Source organism: Garra rufa, chromosome 12 (genome assembly GCF_049309525.1).
Source record: "Garra rufa chromosome 12, GarRuf1.0, whole genome shotgun sequence".
Taxonomy (NCBI): domain Eukaryota; kingdom Metazoa; phylum Chordata; class Actinopteri; order Cypriniformes; family Cyprinidae; genus Garra; species Garra rufa.
Window position 1 is genome coordinate 15,610,630 of NC_133372.1, and position 16,058 is coordinate 15,626,687.

Sequence of the window (16,058 nt, forward strand, 5' to 3'; positions counted from 1 at the left end):
ATTGTTATATATTTATATATATTAAAGGTCATATATAATAGATAATGTTAAAGGATAATGTTTGGACAGTTTACCAAAGGTTCCCAGGGGTTTACTGTATGTGACTAACACAGAGAATTTTGTTTGTGTCTTATACAGTATATCTGATCAATAGTATCTTAATGAAGATAATATTCAAAAATGTGACCCTGGACCACAAAACCAGTCATAAGGGTCAAAAAAAAAGAAAAAAAAAATTATACATCATCTGAAAGCTAAATAATTATTTTATTGATGTATGGTTTGATAAGATTGATTATGATTGAGAAGACAATATTTGCCCGAGATCTACAAAAAAATCGAAATATTGAGAAAATCACCTTTAAAGTTGTCCAAATGAATATCTTAGCAATGCATAGTACTAATCAAAAATTTATTTTTGATATATTTACGGTAGGGCACTTACAAATGATCTTCATGGTACATGATCTTTACTTAATATCCTAATGATTTTTGGCATAAAAGAAAAATCGATCATTTTGACCCATAATTTTGTATTGTTGGCTATTGCTACAAATATACCTGTGCTACTTATGACTGTTTTTGTGGTTCAAGGTAACATGTGTATATTTAAAAATGTGTGACTATATATTAAAAAGAAAATGTTAAAATACTTACTAAAGTGTGTACTTTGGAATATTGTTGCCTGAGGTTTAGTGTTTGATTTCCCAGAAAAGCAAAGTGGATGTTTAGTCACTGTGGACACAGGAGAGACAGGAGAGAACAAACATATTTGCACATTTTACATGTCTACCATAAAAACAGCTGTTACACAATCAGGTTGGTAAGGCAAGTAGATTTTGCTGTGTTGGCACTTTAAGCTATTGTAAAAATGTACATGTCAAGATATATATCAATAAGATAAGAGTTTTGACTGTGAAATCCAGCAGTAAGGGAAAAAATAACACAGAAACGGATTTATGTAAATAATTAATAGTAAACAAATAATCACAGTTCAAGTCTTACGGGATAGTTAATTTAACATTCTCAGGCTATTAAACAGCTCACCTTCAAAATACAAGTTCTTTCTATTTGTTTGATAGTGCATATGAAAGACGCGGGAGGGCGCGCTTAGTTAAATATTCACTTGTTTGGCTTCTTCGAGCCGCCGTACCTTTAAGGAACAAGATCATATGACGGCTATCAGGATGTCAACAAATATGAAAGGGAATTGAACTGAACTAATGCCATGAATCCCAATACCGGTTCAAACCCGAGTATAACGTTTTTTGTGGGCTACGGGTCACGTATTTCGTATTTCTTAAAGCATAAGGTACGTTTAGCGCAGATATTGACCAACACTATTGTTGAAGCGTCAGGAAGAGTTGCAAGTGTTGTTCTGTTTTCGGTTAACAAAATTGAAATAAAATTTCAGTGTTGGTATATTCTGGTTGAAAATTGACACATTCGAAGCTTGTCTAGATGCCTGAATTTTTGTTATCATATCTGTTGTAATAGTAAAATTTATTTATGTAGCTGAGATAGCTGTAAATATTACAGAAATAACAAAAGATGACATTCAGTGCGAGGAATGTTTGGTTGTGGAAACCCACCCACTTTTCAGCTACATCTAATTTTACAAACCTGTTTTGTTTAATATCCTGTCTTTATAGCAATAATAAATAGGTTATGTTTGCCCTTTTGCTAGAATTTTTATTTGAATATTTCTGTTAATATAATATGTTTCACCCTTTTTAGGATGTCATCCACTCAGGCTGGTCAGTCAACGGTTGTACACAGACTTGCCACATTACTGCGAAATAATGGTATAGAATCAGTATTGAAATGTTATTATTTATGTTATTATATAGTTTATTTCAGCAGTTTCACCAGGCCCAGTTCCTGGAAAAAAATGCACAAAGTAAAAAAGAAGTTATCCACAGTTACTCATCTAGATTTTTGCAAGGTTTGGATTTGGGTTGAATGCAACTCCACTGCAAGTTGAGAATTAAATGCTGTTTTCTTTATGCTGAGTGCACTCCATATTTACTACTGCAAAAATCTGAGAATGTTTTTGCATTTGTTTGAGGATGCTTAGCATGCAAGCATTGCCTTATGTTCTTGTTGGTCTCTGTATAGGTGATTCTGTACTGGATGGTTCCAGTACTCTCACTCTGCAAGTGGGATGTTTACAGCACCTGACACAACTCTTTGAGCGGCACCTTCTCTCACGAACACATCAGCATGGTTTTCTGGCCCTGCCATCCCACCCAGCAGACACTGCCTCCCTGCTGGAAGTCCAGTTTCTTTTTGACATGCTGCAGAAGACAGTATCTCTCAAGGTACTGGAGGTTCTGATGATGCTTTGATTTGTCTATGACATTACAGACTTGTTAGGAGTACAGATTGATTTTGATAGTCTGAGAAAAAAATATTTTCAATGATAATTTGTAGTATCACATTTTTGTATTGCATATCATCTTTGATTAAGGTGATTTTCTAACTTCAGCTAAGTGTCTTGACTAATCATTATCGTGTGTTTTTTATTTGCGTTGAAATGCATCGTACTTTGCCAATCCAATGAGCTGTTGTAGCTATAATCTAATCATTTGTGTTTATAAAACAGCTTGTTAGTCCACCTGGTGTGAAACTACAGTATGTTGTGAAAATCTTCCCTTTCAAGTCCCTCAAACACTTAGAGGTATTTCAGAACAAACTAACCAAATTCATTCAGTTATGCTTGTTGCTTTATTCCACCGTATTGTCCTAAATGTTGGTGTTTGTTTGATTGTCTTTCTATTTAGCTCAAGCGTATTCCTCCTCATTGTCTCGAAGGTCTTAGAGGAGTCTATTCTCAGCTGGAAGTCTTCACTTGCTCAAAAGGTGTCAGCTCTCTTGAGGTAATTTTTGCACCAAAAAGCATTGCCACAGTGACTTTAAAGTTAATTTTGTTTGTATACAGAAGTATACGAAGTATTATTATTATATATTATTATGTGTGTGTTTAATAGGAGCTTCTCTCTCTGTGTGGAGGAGATCTCAGCTCAGCTTTACCCTGGTTAGAACTTCATACCCTTAATTTCAGTTACAATTCTATTTCCCGTCTTGATGAGTCGCTAGTAAGTATCTGCTGTTTTAAACTTGTGAAATAGAGTAACAGATATTGGAATCTGCATGTAACAATTTTCTAAATTATTTTAGAGTCTGCTAAATGTCCTGAAGTGGCTTGACTTGAGCCACAACAAGATCCAAGATTGTTCAGAATTTTTGATGGTAGGTTGCTCTTGTTAATTTATTTATCTTTGGCTAATGATCAGAACAGATTTTTTTTTCACATTTATTTCTACATGATTTTAAGGGAAAATCTGTGAATGTGTGTGAAGAAAAAAAAAAAAAGAAAAAAGGATAATAAGTTATAAACTTATTGGTCAATTAGCCAAAATATTAAACAACCACAGTAAGGGTGGTAGATGGGAAGTCTTTAAAAAGGGCTAAATTGGACAAAATAACAGTGGTGAGAATTTATTTGAACTTCTGTCTTCACACCCAATACAAATTTTCATGCATGATGCCACAAATAGTGGGGAAGACCCTGTTGCATGTGTCAGGGGGACCCCTAGATTTGTGGTATATTAAATGTTAGGACAAAATGAATTTATTCAAACCTTTTCTGTCTCCATCAAGCCTCTTACTGAACTGGAGCATCTGAATTTAGCGTATAATAACCTCCAGAGAGCACCAGTGCTGGGCCTCAGCGCCCAAGCCAAACTTACAACCTTGATCCTTAGAAACAATGAACTGGAAACTATCAATGGTAAGTTTTCCATTTTCCATGATTCTATTCCAGTGCTGAATTACTGTGACTATATCATCACTATGAAGTACATTGGAAAATGCATATTCTTATCCTATTATTCACCACTTGGGTTTATTTACAGAACATTTCTTTAATAATTTTGTTCTGAGTTTTTATGTCACCCTTAAATCTTTTGGCTTTTTGAAATTTTTTAGAACAATTTAAAAGAAATAAAACCAAAATTTAAAAAAATTAGGAGAGGTATGTCATTGTAAGCACATGATTTGACAACTAATCTTTATTGTATATTATTTCAAATTGTACTTAATATTCTGTTCAATGCATGTTTTAATACATTTTTGTATCTACCATCTACAATTTGTCAGAGCTCTTGATTGCAAAAGATTATATGTGACCCTGGACCACAAAACCAGTCTTAAGTCGCTGGAGTATGTTTGTAGCAATAGCCAAAAATACATTGGGTACAAAATTATTGATTTTTCTTTTATGGCAAAAATCATTAGGAAATTAAGTAAAGATCACGTTCCATGAAGATTTTTTGTAAAATCCTTACTATAAATATATAAAAATGTAATTTTTGATTAGTAATATGCATTGTTAAGAACTTAATTTGGACAACTTTAAAGGTGATTTTCTCAGTATTTTGATTTTTTTGCACCCTCAGATTCCAGATTTTCAAATAGATGTATCTCGGCCAAATATTGTCCTATCCTAACAAATCATACATCAATAGAAAGCCTTATTTAAAATTTAACCTTATGACTGGTTTTGTGGTCCAGGGTCACATATATGTAATGCAATTATGTGTGTTTTGAAATTTAACAAACTGTTATTAGTTTAAATAAACAGTTAGTTTACTAAAATAAAGGTTCATATAATCTAAATGTATTATCCTAAATGCAGGGGTGGAGCAGTTGTCATCACTTCAGTCTCTTGACTTGGCTTATAACCTTCTTATGGAGCATTCTCAGTTGGCGCCTCTGTCCCTCCTTCATAATCTCAATACAGTAAGATAAACCCATCTTGCCTAAGTAATGCTTAGCTTAAACTGCTTTTTTCAGTTATCAGGAAGTGATTGTCCTCAATCCCAGATTTTAGTCTCAGCATTTTTATGACACATTTGAACACCAGGTGTTTTAGCTCTGATTTTCTTTTGTCTTGCTCTGTATAACACCTTGACTGTTTTCTGATCTCTTTTCAGTTAACTTTGGAGGGAAACCCTTTATTTTTTCAGAAGACACACAGGACATCAACTATCCACCACCTCTCTCCACGTGCTGCTTTCCAAGGGGTGAGTATTTCTCTGTTTGCAAACAGTGCACATCTTCAAAGTTATTTTAATTGGTCCTCATGTTAATGTTCTATATACAGTATGATCAGTTTATATGACGTAGCATCCAAAAATCTGAAGCACGCTTTGAATTACTACAATGAATTTTTAAAGAAACTACAGTTTATCTACTGTAAATATACAGGTACATCATTGATTGTTTTCATGTTTACTGTAGCAACCAGAGGGAGGTGCCAGTTCCTTCTTTTTTTCTGAGGTCATTTGTGAACGTAATAGTGAGATGTTTGCTTGTGGAATCTTGCTGTTCTGCAGATGTTTTAGAGTTGTAAGCTGACGTTTTAATGTCTGCTTGCATTTTAGCTCCTGCTGGATGGCACCCCTCTGTCCCAGTCTGATCTGCTGGTGGGTATCAAATGTCACTTTATGTGCCATCTCAGGTCATTCCACCCTCCTTGTTTCTCGTGTGATTCATGCTGTATTGTGGGAGGCAAATCTGCTTTTAATTTAGAGTAGAATAGTGGGCAACAAAGTGCTTTACTTCCACTAACCAAAAGGTATTTTTTAAACTTCAAATGGCTGCAGGCATGGCCCAACAATCACAGTGGCATTTATTTTTAATTAATATTTAACCACATGACAGCTGATGAAAAAATTATTAAATGAATCACGTTTAACAATGAGTCACAATTGTTTAATAAATGATGTGGCAGCTGATTTAAATATTAATAAGTAGAATATATTTCAGTGGAGTTATTTTTTTAATCTTCCACTGATATGAAAACATTTTTAAGGGAATCTGTATTTTATTATAGTAAAATACAAACAGCTCATTTAAAACCAAAAGCAAGGGACACATACAGGTGTGAATACCTGTTTGTCAGAGTTGCTTAATGATATATTAACATTGTGTTCTATGAGTTCCGGCTGCACATTTTCTGTACTATTTCCTACATCAACATAGAAGGATTTAGAACAGCTTCATGTCCTTCAATGGCAACAAAGTCTTGAAAACAGTGAAATCTAAAATCTAAAATCAAGGATGGTAGAATTGATACAAATCGCTAATTTATTTCAGGATTGTTGTCATTATTGAAACTCAAGATCCTTTCTGTTAAAATGAAACATTTTCATTTCTGAACACCTTGCAAAAACTGTTTGATTTCCATGGCATCAGCACTCTCATGACACGAGACTTAGCAAAAATCAAATGTGGGTGCTTTGCATGCAAAGTCCTAAGTTTGCTTTGTGAATGTGTTTCTTTTACATACTCATGTTTTTGGACTCTGTCTTTTTCCCCTTTCCTTTTTCCCGAACACTTTTTTAACACTGATACAGACTGAAGATGACATTCACTTAGGTCAATAATGCTTCAGTGACTGCATGTGATAGTGACACCCAGTGTTCATACAGTATACTAAATATTTAAAAAAAAAAAATCACAATATTGGCCTCATTTTTTTTGGTTTTTAAATGCTTGCAGGCAGGCATAGACCTGGGTTTGGTACATGCTTTCTAACATAAAAACCATAAAAAAAATAAATCTAGCACAAATGGATATGTTAATATAGCTGTGTCACTAATTCTGACACTTTCATGAGATATTAAATTCATTGTAATTAACTGTTGTAAATAATAGAGAGAACTGATATTGTAAATAATGTAAAAAACCTAGTAAAAAAACAACAAAAAATATGCTTAATTTCTACAAATATTTAACCACGTTACATGCATATCAGAAATGTTTATTATAAGTATTTAACTTGAGTTAAAATTGTGACCATTCCAGTTTTGGTATTGGCCAAACTCAACCTTTAACCCTATCACCCAGGTTAAGAAAAAATTGTTCCAATCCATATAATCTTTTGTTTTATGTTTTCGAGATTTAATTTAATGTTAATATTTAATGGTAGAAAATAACAAAATTACACAAATATGGTCTGTGGCTCTTGTGAGATTAAATAATTTTTTTTTTTTTTTTTTTTTTACACAGGTTTTACCTAAATCTGGACAGCTGGTTGGTCAGATGTCCCACACTTCTCAACAAGTTTCTTTGGCACCTGACCAAGAAGGGCAGGAAGTGTCCAGTGGAGGCGGGGACATGACTGACAGTGTGACTGTAAGCATATCTGGAGTGACTCGAGTTCGAAAGAGGAAACACAAAGTAAGTAGATGTCTAAAATCTGCCCCAAAGTTTTTGTGGTACACTGTTAAGCTAAATGAACATGATTGTTGATGAGGTAATGTGAAGCTACCATCAAAATTTAAGTAAGATCTGATGCATGACATGAAGTGCAAATTCTTGCCAATTTCAGAACAAGGTGAAGGTGAGGAGAGCCAGTATCTCAGAGCCAAGTGACACAGACCATGAGGTCAGAGTGCAGTCTGCTTTACAAGGTATTGAACATATGAGTTGAGTTCTGAACAAGCCTTAAAGGAATAGTTCACTCAAAATTAAAATTCTGCTATTTTCTCACCCTCATGTTATTCCAAACTGTATGACTTTTTTTCTGTCAAACATAACAGAAAATATTCTGAAAACAAATTCTCAGTGATTTGTTTTTTTTGCCATACCATTTTATTTCTACTTTTGTGTTCAGCAGAAGAAAGCTTTACAGGGTTGGAATGACATGATGGTGAGCAAATGATTTTGCGAATATTAATTTTTGGGTGAACTATCCCTTTAACTTTTCACAAAGCATTTTAAAGTTCACTGTCTTTCCAATGATCATGTTTACAGTCAGGTCCATATATATTTAGACACTGACAAACTTTCATAATTTTGGCTTTGTATGCCACCAGAATAGATTTAAAATAAAACAGTCCAAAAATTGAAGTGCAGATTTTTAAGCTTTAATTCAAAGGGTTAAACAAAAATATAACATAAAATGTTTAGGAATTAAAACTGTTTTTATATACAGTCCTCTCATTTTTAGAGGCTCAAATGTAATTGGACAAATAAATATAATCACAAATAAAATGTTTATTTTTAATATTTTGTTGAGAATCCTCTGCAGGCAATGACTGCCTTAAGTCTGGAACTCATGGACATCACCAGAGACTTGACTTTCTCCTGTGATGCTTTGCCAGGCCTTTACTGCAGCTGACAGTTGTTGTTTGTTTGTGGGTCTTTCTGCCTTTAGTTTTGTCTTCAGCAAGTGAAGTGCATGCTCAGTTGGGTTGAAATCAGGAGATTGTCATTGCAGATTATTCCACTTTTTTTACCTTCAAAAACTCCTGGGTTGCTTTTGCTGTATGTTTTGGGTCATTGTCCATTTGTACAATGAAGCACCGCCCATTCACCTTTGCTCCTTTTGACTCAATCTGAGCAGAGAGTATATGCACTTTAGAATTCATCTGGCTGCTTATGTCCTGTGTCACATTATCACTAAACACCAATAATCCAGTGCCACTGGAAGCCATGCATGCTCATGCCATCACACTGCTCCACCATGTTTTACAGATGATGTTGTATGCTTTGGTTTACAAGCTGTTCCAAGCCTTCTCCATACTTTTTTCTTCCCATCATTCTGGTGCAGGTTGATCTTAGTTTCAGCCGTCCAAAGAATGCTTTCACCTTGTGGTGAATCTTCTGTATTTGCTCTCGTGAAGTCTTCTCTTGATTGTAGACTTTGACAGTGACACACCTTCCTCCTAAAGAGTGTTCATCACTTGGCTGGATGTTGTGAAATGGTTTCTCTTTACAATGGAGAGGATCATCTTTCTGATGGATTTCTTTTGTTTTTGAAGCCTACAACAATTGTCTTTTTCACTTGCATGCAGAGCTCCTTTGACCGCATGATGTGGGTTCAGAGCAACAGCTTCCAAATACAAATGGCACACTTAGAATCAACAGACCTTTTACTTGCTTAACTGATGTAGAAAAAAAAAATAAAGGAATAGCCCACAACTCTCCATGAAACAGCTTTTTAGTCAACTGTCCAATTACAGTACTTATGGTCCTTTGAAAAAGGGGGGATGTACATATTAAAGAGCTGTAATTCCTTATCCTTTCCTCCAATTTTAATAAGAAATACCCTTTAATTAAAGCTTGGAGTGTGCACATATTCGTCATATAACTGTAACTTGAATATGTTTTGGTCAACAACTAAAATAATAAAAATTGTGTCAAGTGTCCAAATGTAAATGGACCTGACTGTACATTTTAAAATGAATCAACAAGCTTTTGTGTTTATTAGGCATATGTTTTACGTTTCTCATGTGAAATGTTTGATTCTCTTTAGATATTGTCCTCCCCCATAAGGAGGATATTGAGAGAATGGACAGTTTTCGAGAGCAGTTAGGAGAGGACTGGCTACGCTACCAGCATCATCTTGATGATACTCCAGTCAACCCAGCTTTCCCAGTAGTGGACAGTGTAACCATTAAAGTAAACACCAATGGCCACTTTACACCCCTATCCCCCCTGCTTAAAACAAACATACCTCCAGCCAGTCTGGAAGTGCTTCCCCCTCCGCTCCTGTCCTCTGAACTGAAAGAGGAAGAGGAGAAAGAAGAGATGGAGAGCACAGACCTGCAACCTGAGACAGAGTCCACTTTGCAGTGTACAGGCCACAGCCCCCCGAACACTGAATCTACACTTGAGACGAGTCTAGGAAACACTCAGACTACATCTGAGGCCTACTCTGACCCAAAACCACCACCAGAGGAAGAAGACGATGATAGAGGAGGTCTGTCTGTTCCTTCCTAGTGATACATTAATACTGACAAGTATACTTTATGTACTGACATTTTTAAACTGTACCATCCACTATCAGTTTTCACTAATGTATTTCTGCTATTTTCGTAGTAGTGCAGTTTTTCTATTTACATTATATCATTGGATAGTTTTATTTTTATATTATTTTAACACTACTATGTGAAAGTTTTAGGTTGGCAAGTAGGCTTGGGCGGTATCCAAATTTTGATACCGTCAAACCTCCTCCCTATTTTACCGCGGTATACGGTATTACCGTGAATAATTAAAAAAAATATGACGTAAGGCTCAGACAGCGTCACCAAACTGTTGGCTTGTGCCTAAACTGTTCAGAAACTGAGTACCAAACACTACTGAAACTTGCGACCATAGTTTATCCTCTTTCCCCTCCGCTGTCACATGATGACAACCACCATGGGCTCAATCATCACCCGAATCCGCAAATAAATCCGCTTGCCACCCACCCACACCTATATTTTTTTTCTGATTTAGATAACCGCACCCGATTGTCATATTACACTTGTTGTAAATCTTAGTTTTGCATGATGAAATGGATGGAAATAATTAATTCATAACGAATTAATCAATTGCAGCCTGCCGATTTTTGCGTTCCGGAATTTGTTTTTAAAGATCCGGCATTAACAAGTGCATTAGATCGTGACAGTGCGTGCGTGCAGGAGACAGAGCAAGCGCAGGTTTATGTAGATGTATTTGGAGGCTGTGTTGGTCCTTAACATATTTTCAATCAACTTAATCAGCTTTAAGTTCAAAATCGCTCTCATTGATTGCTTACTGCTTAACCCACTCTCTCCAAACGCATTTAATGAGCAGCAGAATGTTTAGAAAGAAAGTAGCCTAATATCAGAAATAATACCAAATCAAACGAAATATTATTATGTATTAACATTATAAACACTATAAACATAGCTATAAGCTAGTTACCCTGACTCCAGAACGAATCATTTAAATGTAACGGTATTCAGAACAGAACAGGAATGAAACAAAATATATAAAGTTAAGAAACCAAAACACAGCGAAACTAAAAATAGCAGGCGTTGGATTCACGTGCCTCTGTAATTCGGCACAAATCCAAGTGTTTCCATATTCCCAATTTATTTCAATGATAAACTGTTATTTATAATGTATGCTAGGCTTTGTACTGTACGTTCGTATTTTGATGGAAAAAAATATATTCTCTTGAGCAAAAATGTCCAGAAATCTTCATATTTAAACTTGTCCAGAAATCTTCATATTTAAACTTGTTTTTTGTTCCAAGCTCTTTCGTTATGGTAAAACCATGAAAAAATGCATATTTGGTGTAGTTTATTTAATCTAATTTAATTAAAATTATTTAGTTTTTTTCTGCTGTTTTTGTATGCCTCATTTAATGTAAACGAACTATTTTGTGTAATTCGTTTAGAGTTCACTGTAATTTGTATTGTGATCGCTAACATCTTCCTTGTTGTTATTTCCTCATAATAATAATAATAATAAAATAAGTAAAGATGCGGAAATTGAAATCATTTGGCTATATAGTGTGATTAAGTGTGTGTTTACGTGAGCGGGTTGCTGCTGCTGCGGGGACGGGGCGGGGCGGAGGATCGAGATGCCGGCTCAGCATCGTGATGTCTATCGGTCTCCGGCGATGGACGATGGCATCATCTATCGACCCAACCCTATTATTATTACACCACTGCGCGCCTAGCCTGACATGCTCTTGCGTATGAATGAACGGGCAGCATCTGTAGAGCGGGCGCGAGCGTGAGCGCATCAGGCACAATCGTCAAATCTATTTTAAAAGAATCCGCCACGGTCCTGACCACATCACTGTCTTTACTGGGTGTTTTTAGGGAATATTTCAATTTATTAACATACGATTGAATTAGCTATTCATGTGGTGGGCTGTCATGATTTTGGATAATGCAGGACACTACCGAATGATGCGCATCAGAGAAGTGGGTAAGCGCAAAGCCGTCCACTGCATTACCGAGCTCAATAGCATTAGCACAGGCATAACTCCCTTCAAACTTTATAGGGAATGTCACCGTTTCTGTCAGCAAAAACTACACACAAATGAAATCGTCTGCCTGATGAAAAAGTACATAAAGCACGTTCATGTTTTAGAAAATGCAGTTAATATTAGCATCAATGATTTATCTTATCCACCCGCAAATAATCAGAATGCATTTTTTTTATTACCCGACCCACGGATTATCAGCAGCGCTCGCGGATATAACCGCCATCCGCGCATACGCACTTTTAGGCATTAAATAAATTATATTTAAGATTTAATCCTTGTCTCCTATACAGTATGTGCATTGTTTTTTATGACGGTATAACGGTATTGAAACTGATACCGTTGCTATTTTTAGATCCCGCGGTATACCATAATACCGTATTACCGCCCAAGCCTATTGGCAAGATACTTAATGGTTTTGAAAGAAGTCACTTACGCTCATCGAGCATGCATTAATTTGATCAAAAATACAGTAAATCGTAATATTTGTAAAAATATTATTTTAATTTAAAATATCTGTTTTCTATTTTAATATATTTTAAAGTATAATTTATTCCTTTGGCAAAGCTGAACTTTCAGCAGCCATTACACCAGTCTTAAGTGTCACATGTTCCTTCAGCAATCATTCTAATAGTGTATGCTGATTTGGTGCTTAAATAACATTGCTTTTAATTATCACTGTTGAAAACAGTTGTCTCACCTAACCTGTCCAGTTTGTGTCAAGAACTGTTTCTCACTATTGCACTTTGTTTAACAGTGGACCTGTGCAGACCGATGCTGGTGGGGCTGCTTTTAGAGGATGTGGAGAGAGATCGGAAAAGGGCCTCTGAACCGCTTTTCCTACGAGTGCGTCAGGGTCACCTGCTGGAGGTAGACATGCACCAGGGGTGTGTTAAAACACGAGTGGAACTAGACAGTCTGCAAGATGTTGTGACCACTGAGGCCACCTGCACAGTAGAGGTCAGATGACATTTTCTGTTCATAAGGATCTATAAGATAATGGAGCAGCTTAGTTTCAGTTTCACACTCTCTCTTTAAATTTGATAGAAGTTGGAGAGGACGTATCCAGCCTTGGAGCTCCACTTCCGGTACATTAGTCGTGAAAGACGTAAACGATGTTACATAATGTTGGATGACAAGCCACAGGAGGCATTGCAGGTCAGGTGGATTATTCATCATTAGACAGTCAGGCATAATCAACTTTAAGATGTAATCCTAAAATGACAACAGATGTTACATGTAGGGGTGGAACGGTCCACTGATCTTTAGTATAAATTCTAGGGCTGCCCTCGACTAAAGATTTTTCTGATCGTCTTCTTTCATTTGAAGCGATTAGTTGACTAATTGCTCGTTTATATTATTAAACCATATAATTCATAATAATAAGCCTTTAATTACCTATAGCCCATCAGCGCTCAGGTGCACACATAAAGCTTGCCACAGTGTCGCAGAAGTAATGACTATAAATGCGTCAGATAAAAACACAGCAAAAACACTGCCTTAATATCATCATAATTCAATGATAAATTGGTGTTTTCTGTATTTTCGGCTGCAGTGATGAAATCTGAGACACTGACTCGTCATCTCCACAGTGGATGTACACATTTCATCTGGATTACATGATCTGAAAATATTTGTTTTCAGATTTGAATTGGTTGATTTAAAAGTAGACATTTTGCTTTCTGTAGATATATATATTTTTGTACCTGTAAGGCAAGCACAGTGTTTTAGTTCCTTTTTTTGTTTTTTGATGTGCTTAAGTTCACAAAGACCAAGACCAGGGATCCTCAAATCTTACCCTGGAGGTCCAATGCGCTGCAGAGTTTAGCTCTAACCCTAATCAAACACACCTGAGAATGCTAATCAAGGTCTTCAGGATCGTTTGACAATCACAGGAAGGTGAGTTTGATCAGGGTTGGAGCTAAACTCTGCAGCGCATTGGACCTCCAGGGTAAGATTTGAGGAATCCTGACCTAGACGGCAGAAAGCGTCCTATTTTTTTAGTTTTGTTGCTATTGTGAGTACACACAAATGAAAGTAGACCTTTTACAAATTTGAAAGATGTATTACTCTTATCTGTATGAAAGATAGAAGATGGAAGAAAGAAGTTAAATGGAACCTCCAAGTGAGTGTGTTACTATTTAGTTTCCACACTCCGCACAAACACTTTAATAACGCACATTTTTCTAGATTAAAGTGCGGACCATGTAATTATGCTACTACTTACATGTTTCAGATGTTGCCACACATACTAGCTGTTAATAATCTGTCTGTCATGGACTACGTGACTTAGCCACTTTCTGTGAATTATTTTTTCTGTGACTAATAATTTTTTGATAGACTAAGGCTCTTCATGTTGACTAAAGGTTAGTCGACTATTAGGGGGCAGCCCTAATAAATTCAATTTCTGACAGAAAGAATGATCATTTTTACTAGTAAAAATATGAGTTGTTAATAAAAATTTAAATCTGCTTGTAAAGGTATGACATAATTTAAGAATTCTGAAAATTCAATTACAGATATCAATAATTACAGATATCAAAAATAGTTTTTGCTTGTAGGAATTAAGTATGACATTTGTAGTGTAATGATATTAGAAAGAAATTCTAGTAAATAATTAGTGATCAGAATCAACCTCAAAATTCCTGATCGGTGCACCACTAATTACAAGCAAAGTGACTGGCTATTTTACAACCTATGCAACTTGAGCCTTTGCAGTGTTTGAAAAAGTTGCATTTAGCAATGTAGCAATGTACATCTGACAACAATTTTTTCAATGTTTACTTTGTTCAAATTTGTTTAATTGTTTGTTTACTCTTTGTTGGAACTTTAAAATTTAAAGCAACATATTGTTACCTAATTGAGTTTCAAATTCTGACTCAGGTATTAGTGGAGGTTCTCTCAAGAATTGTGGAGGAAAACAAGCAGCAGGTGGATGAGGAGAGGCCAGAGACAGTTTGGCTACAGTGTCTAAAGTGTCAGACTGAGTTCTGCCAGCCAGCCACTGAATCCGACAGCAGTCTGAGCCACCTGGATGAGCTAAGAAATGATCGTAAGAATATGTCCATAACAATCAAAAAGATTATAATTTTTCTGTCATGAGCAAGGCCCTGGAAGCATAGGCGGGCATACACTCCTGCGAGAACATTTTAGGGAGTGGTACAAACACATGCACTTCTCAACACACTTATCATAAGTATTATGGCAATTAGAATCATTCTATCTAGCATGACTCTGGATGCCTCCACCTCATTGCAATTAAGCACAGTATTCTATTGTGCCATAATAGTTGAGACTACACTAGTTGATTGATACTGGTTATTAGCATGGCGGCATTTTTTTTTTGCTCCTGATCTTTTTTTTATCACAGCTTTCAGCACAAGATAAAGTTAATCGGAAAAGATGAATCAGGCTTACCATGAGTGGATGGTTGTCGTGTTGGAGCATGAGAGAACCTGGATAAAATGCGCCACCAAAAGAATTTCATGAATACAGAATGATTGCCAAGTGCGGGGTGTGAGAGCTTTTTTATCCTGGGACTTCCATCAGGCAGCCAATAATTTTATCATACGGCCTATTTTCAGTGTAACCCACTTAATAGAGTTTTACGTTTGTTATTTCTCCACTGTTACATCCTGCAGGCCATTTTCTTTTTAATGACTGGTTTTATATACACAATTCATCCTCCTCTGCAACGCTGCATAGTTTTAAAACGTGCTTTGACACGCAAACCGGAGGTTCTGGGACATTTGTTCAGCTGCTTTCAGTCTGTTTGCTTGGTGTCCTGTGGATCATCTGGGCCAAACACATAGTTGGTTCTGCATGGGGCAGAGATCAGTGAAGGTGTTTATTTTAAGAGCATTAACGTCCTTAAAATAAATCTGAAGGAAAGAGTATGTTAAACACTCTGTCCTGTGGTGAGTGTTACCTTGAATGGCATTTGTGCGTCTCTTTGATTTTCTTTTCTGCTGCCATTTGAACACCTAAACTGTATTAGGTGGTCTTTAATATCTCAGGATAGGGGTGTATATCCATATATATCTATTTATTAATTATTTTTTTATTGTGTTATTATTTTTTTCAAGGTTGTACTGTCATCTGCTCAGAGTGCAATAGTGATCATGTAGTTCAGTTGGCTGTCCAATCAGTTCCTTCCACCAGTACACCATTTGAACAGAATGATGCCAGACATTTTACCTTTGATGACAGGGACAACACGGTTCTACCAAAGCGCAGTGAG

General features: G+C 36.0%; 2 protein-coding genes across 2 annotated transcripts in view; one reads left to right on the top strand and one right to left on the bottom strand.

The window, feature by feature from the left end:
* Window positions 1-458, bottom strand: part of igfbp2a (insulin-like growth factor binding protein 2a) — an 8,650-nt gene extending 8,192 nt beyond the window's left edge. The window contains exon 1 of the mRNA XM_073852517.1: window positions 446-458. Coding sequence (XP_073708618.1) covers window positions 446-458 — 13 coding nt within the window. The remainder of the gene's footprint in view (window positions 1-445) is intronic.
* A 718-nt stretch (window positions 459-1,176) lies between these two features.
* The window catches only part of stk11ip (serine/threonine kinase 11 interacting protein), a 29,874-nt gene continuing 14,992 nt past the window's right edge, over window positions 1,177-16,058 (top strand). The window contains exons 1-18 of the mRNA XM_073852276.1: window positions 1,177-1,312; window positions 1,738-1,805; window positions 2,119-2,321; window positions 2,606-2,680; window positions 2,784-2,879; window positions 2,991-3,098; window positions 3,181-3,252; window positions 3,664-3,793; window positions 4,700-4,803; window positions 4,998-5,087; window positions 5,448-5,489; window positions 7,078-7,248; window positions 7,400-7,481; window positions 9,329-9,775; window positions 12,576-12,778; window positions 12,866-12,976; window positions 14,702-14,870; window positions 15,904-16,058. Coding sequence (XP_073708377.1) covers window positions 1,739-1,805; window positions 2,119-2,321; window positions 2,606-2,680; window positions 2,784-2,879; window positions 2,991-3,098; window positions 3,181-3,252; window positions 3,664-3,793; window positions 4,700-4,803; window positions 4,998-5,087; window positions 5,448-5,489; window positions 7,078-7,248; window positions 7,400-7,481; window positions 9,329-9,775; window positions 12,576-12,778; window positions 12,866-12,976; window positions 14,702-14,870; window positions 15,904-16,058 — 2,325 coding nt within the window. The 5' untranslated portion in view covers window positions 1,177-1,312; window position 1,738. The remainder of the gene's footprint in view (window positions 1,313-1,737; window positions 1,806-2,118; window positions 2,322-2,605; window positions 2,681-2,783; window positions 2,880-2,990; window positions 3,099-3,180; window positions 3,253-3,663; window positions 3,794-4,699; window positions 4,804-4,997; window positions 5,088-5,447; window positions 5,490-7,077; window positions 7,249-7,399; window positions 7,482-9,328; window positions 9,776-12,575; window positions 12,779-12,865; window positions 12,977-14,701; window positions 14,871-15,903) is intronic.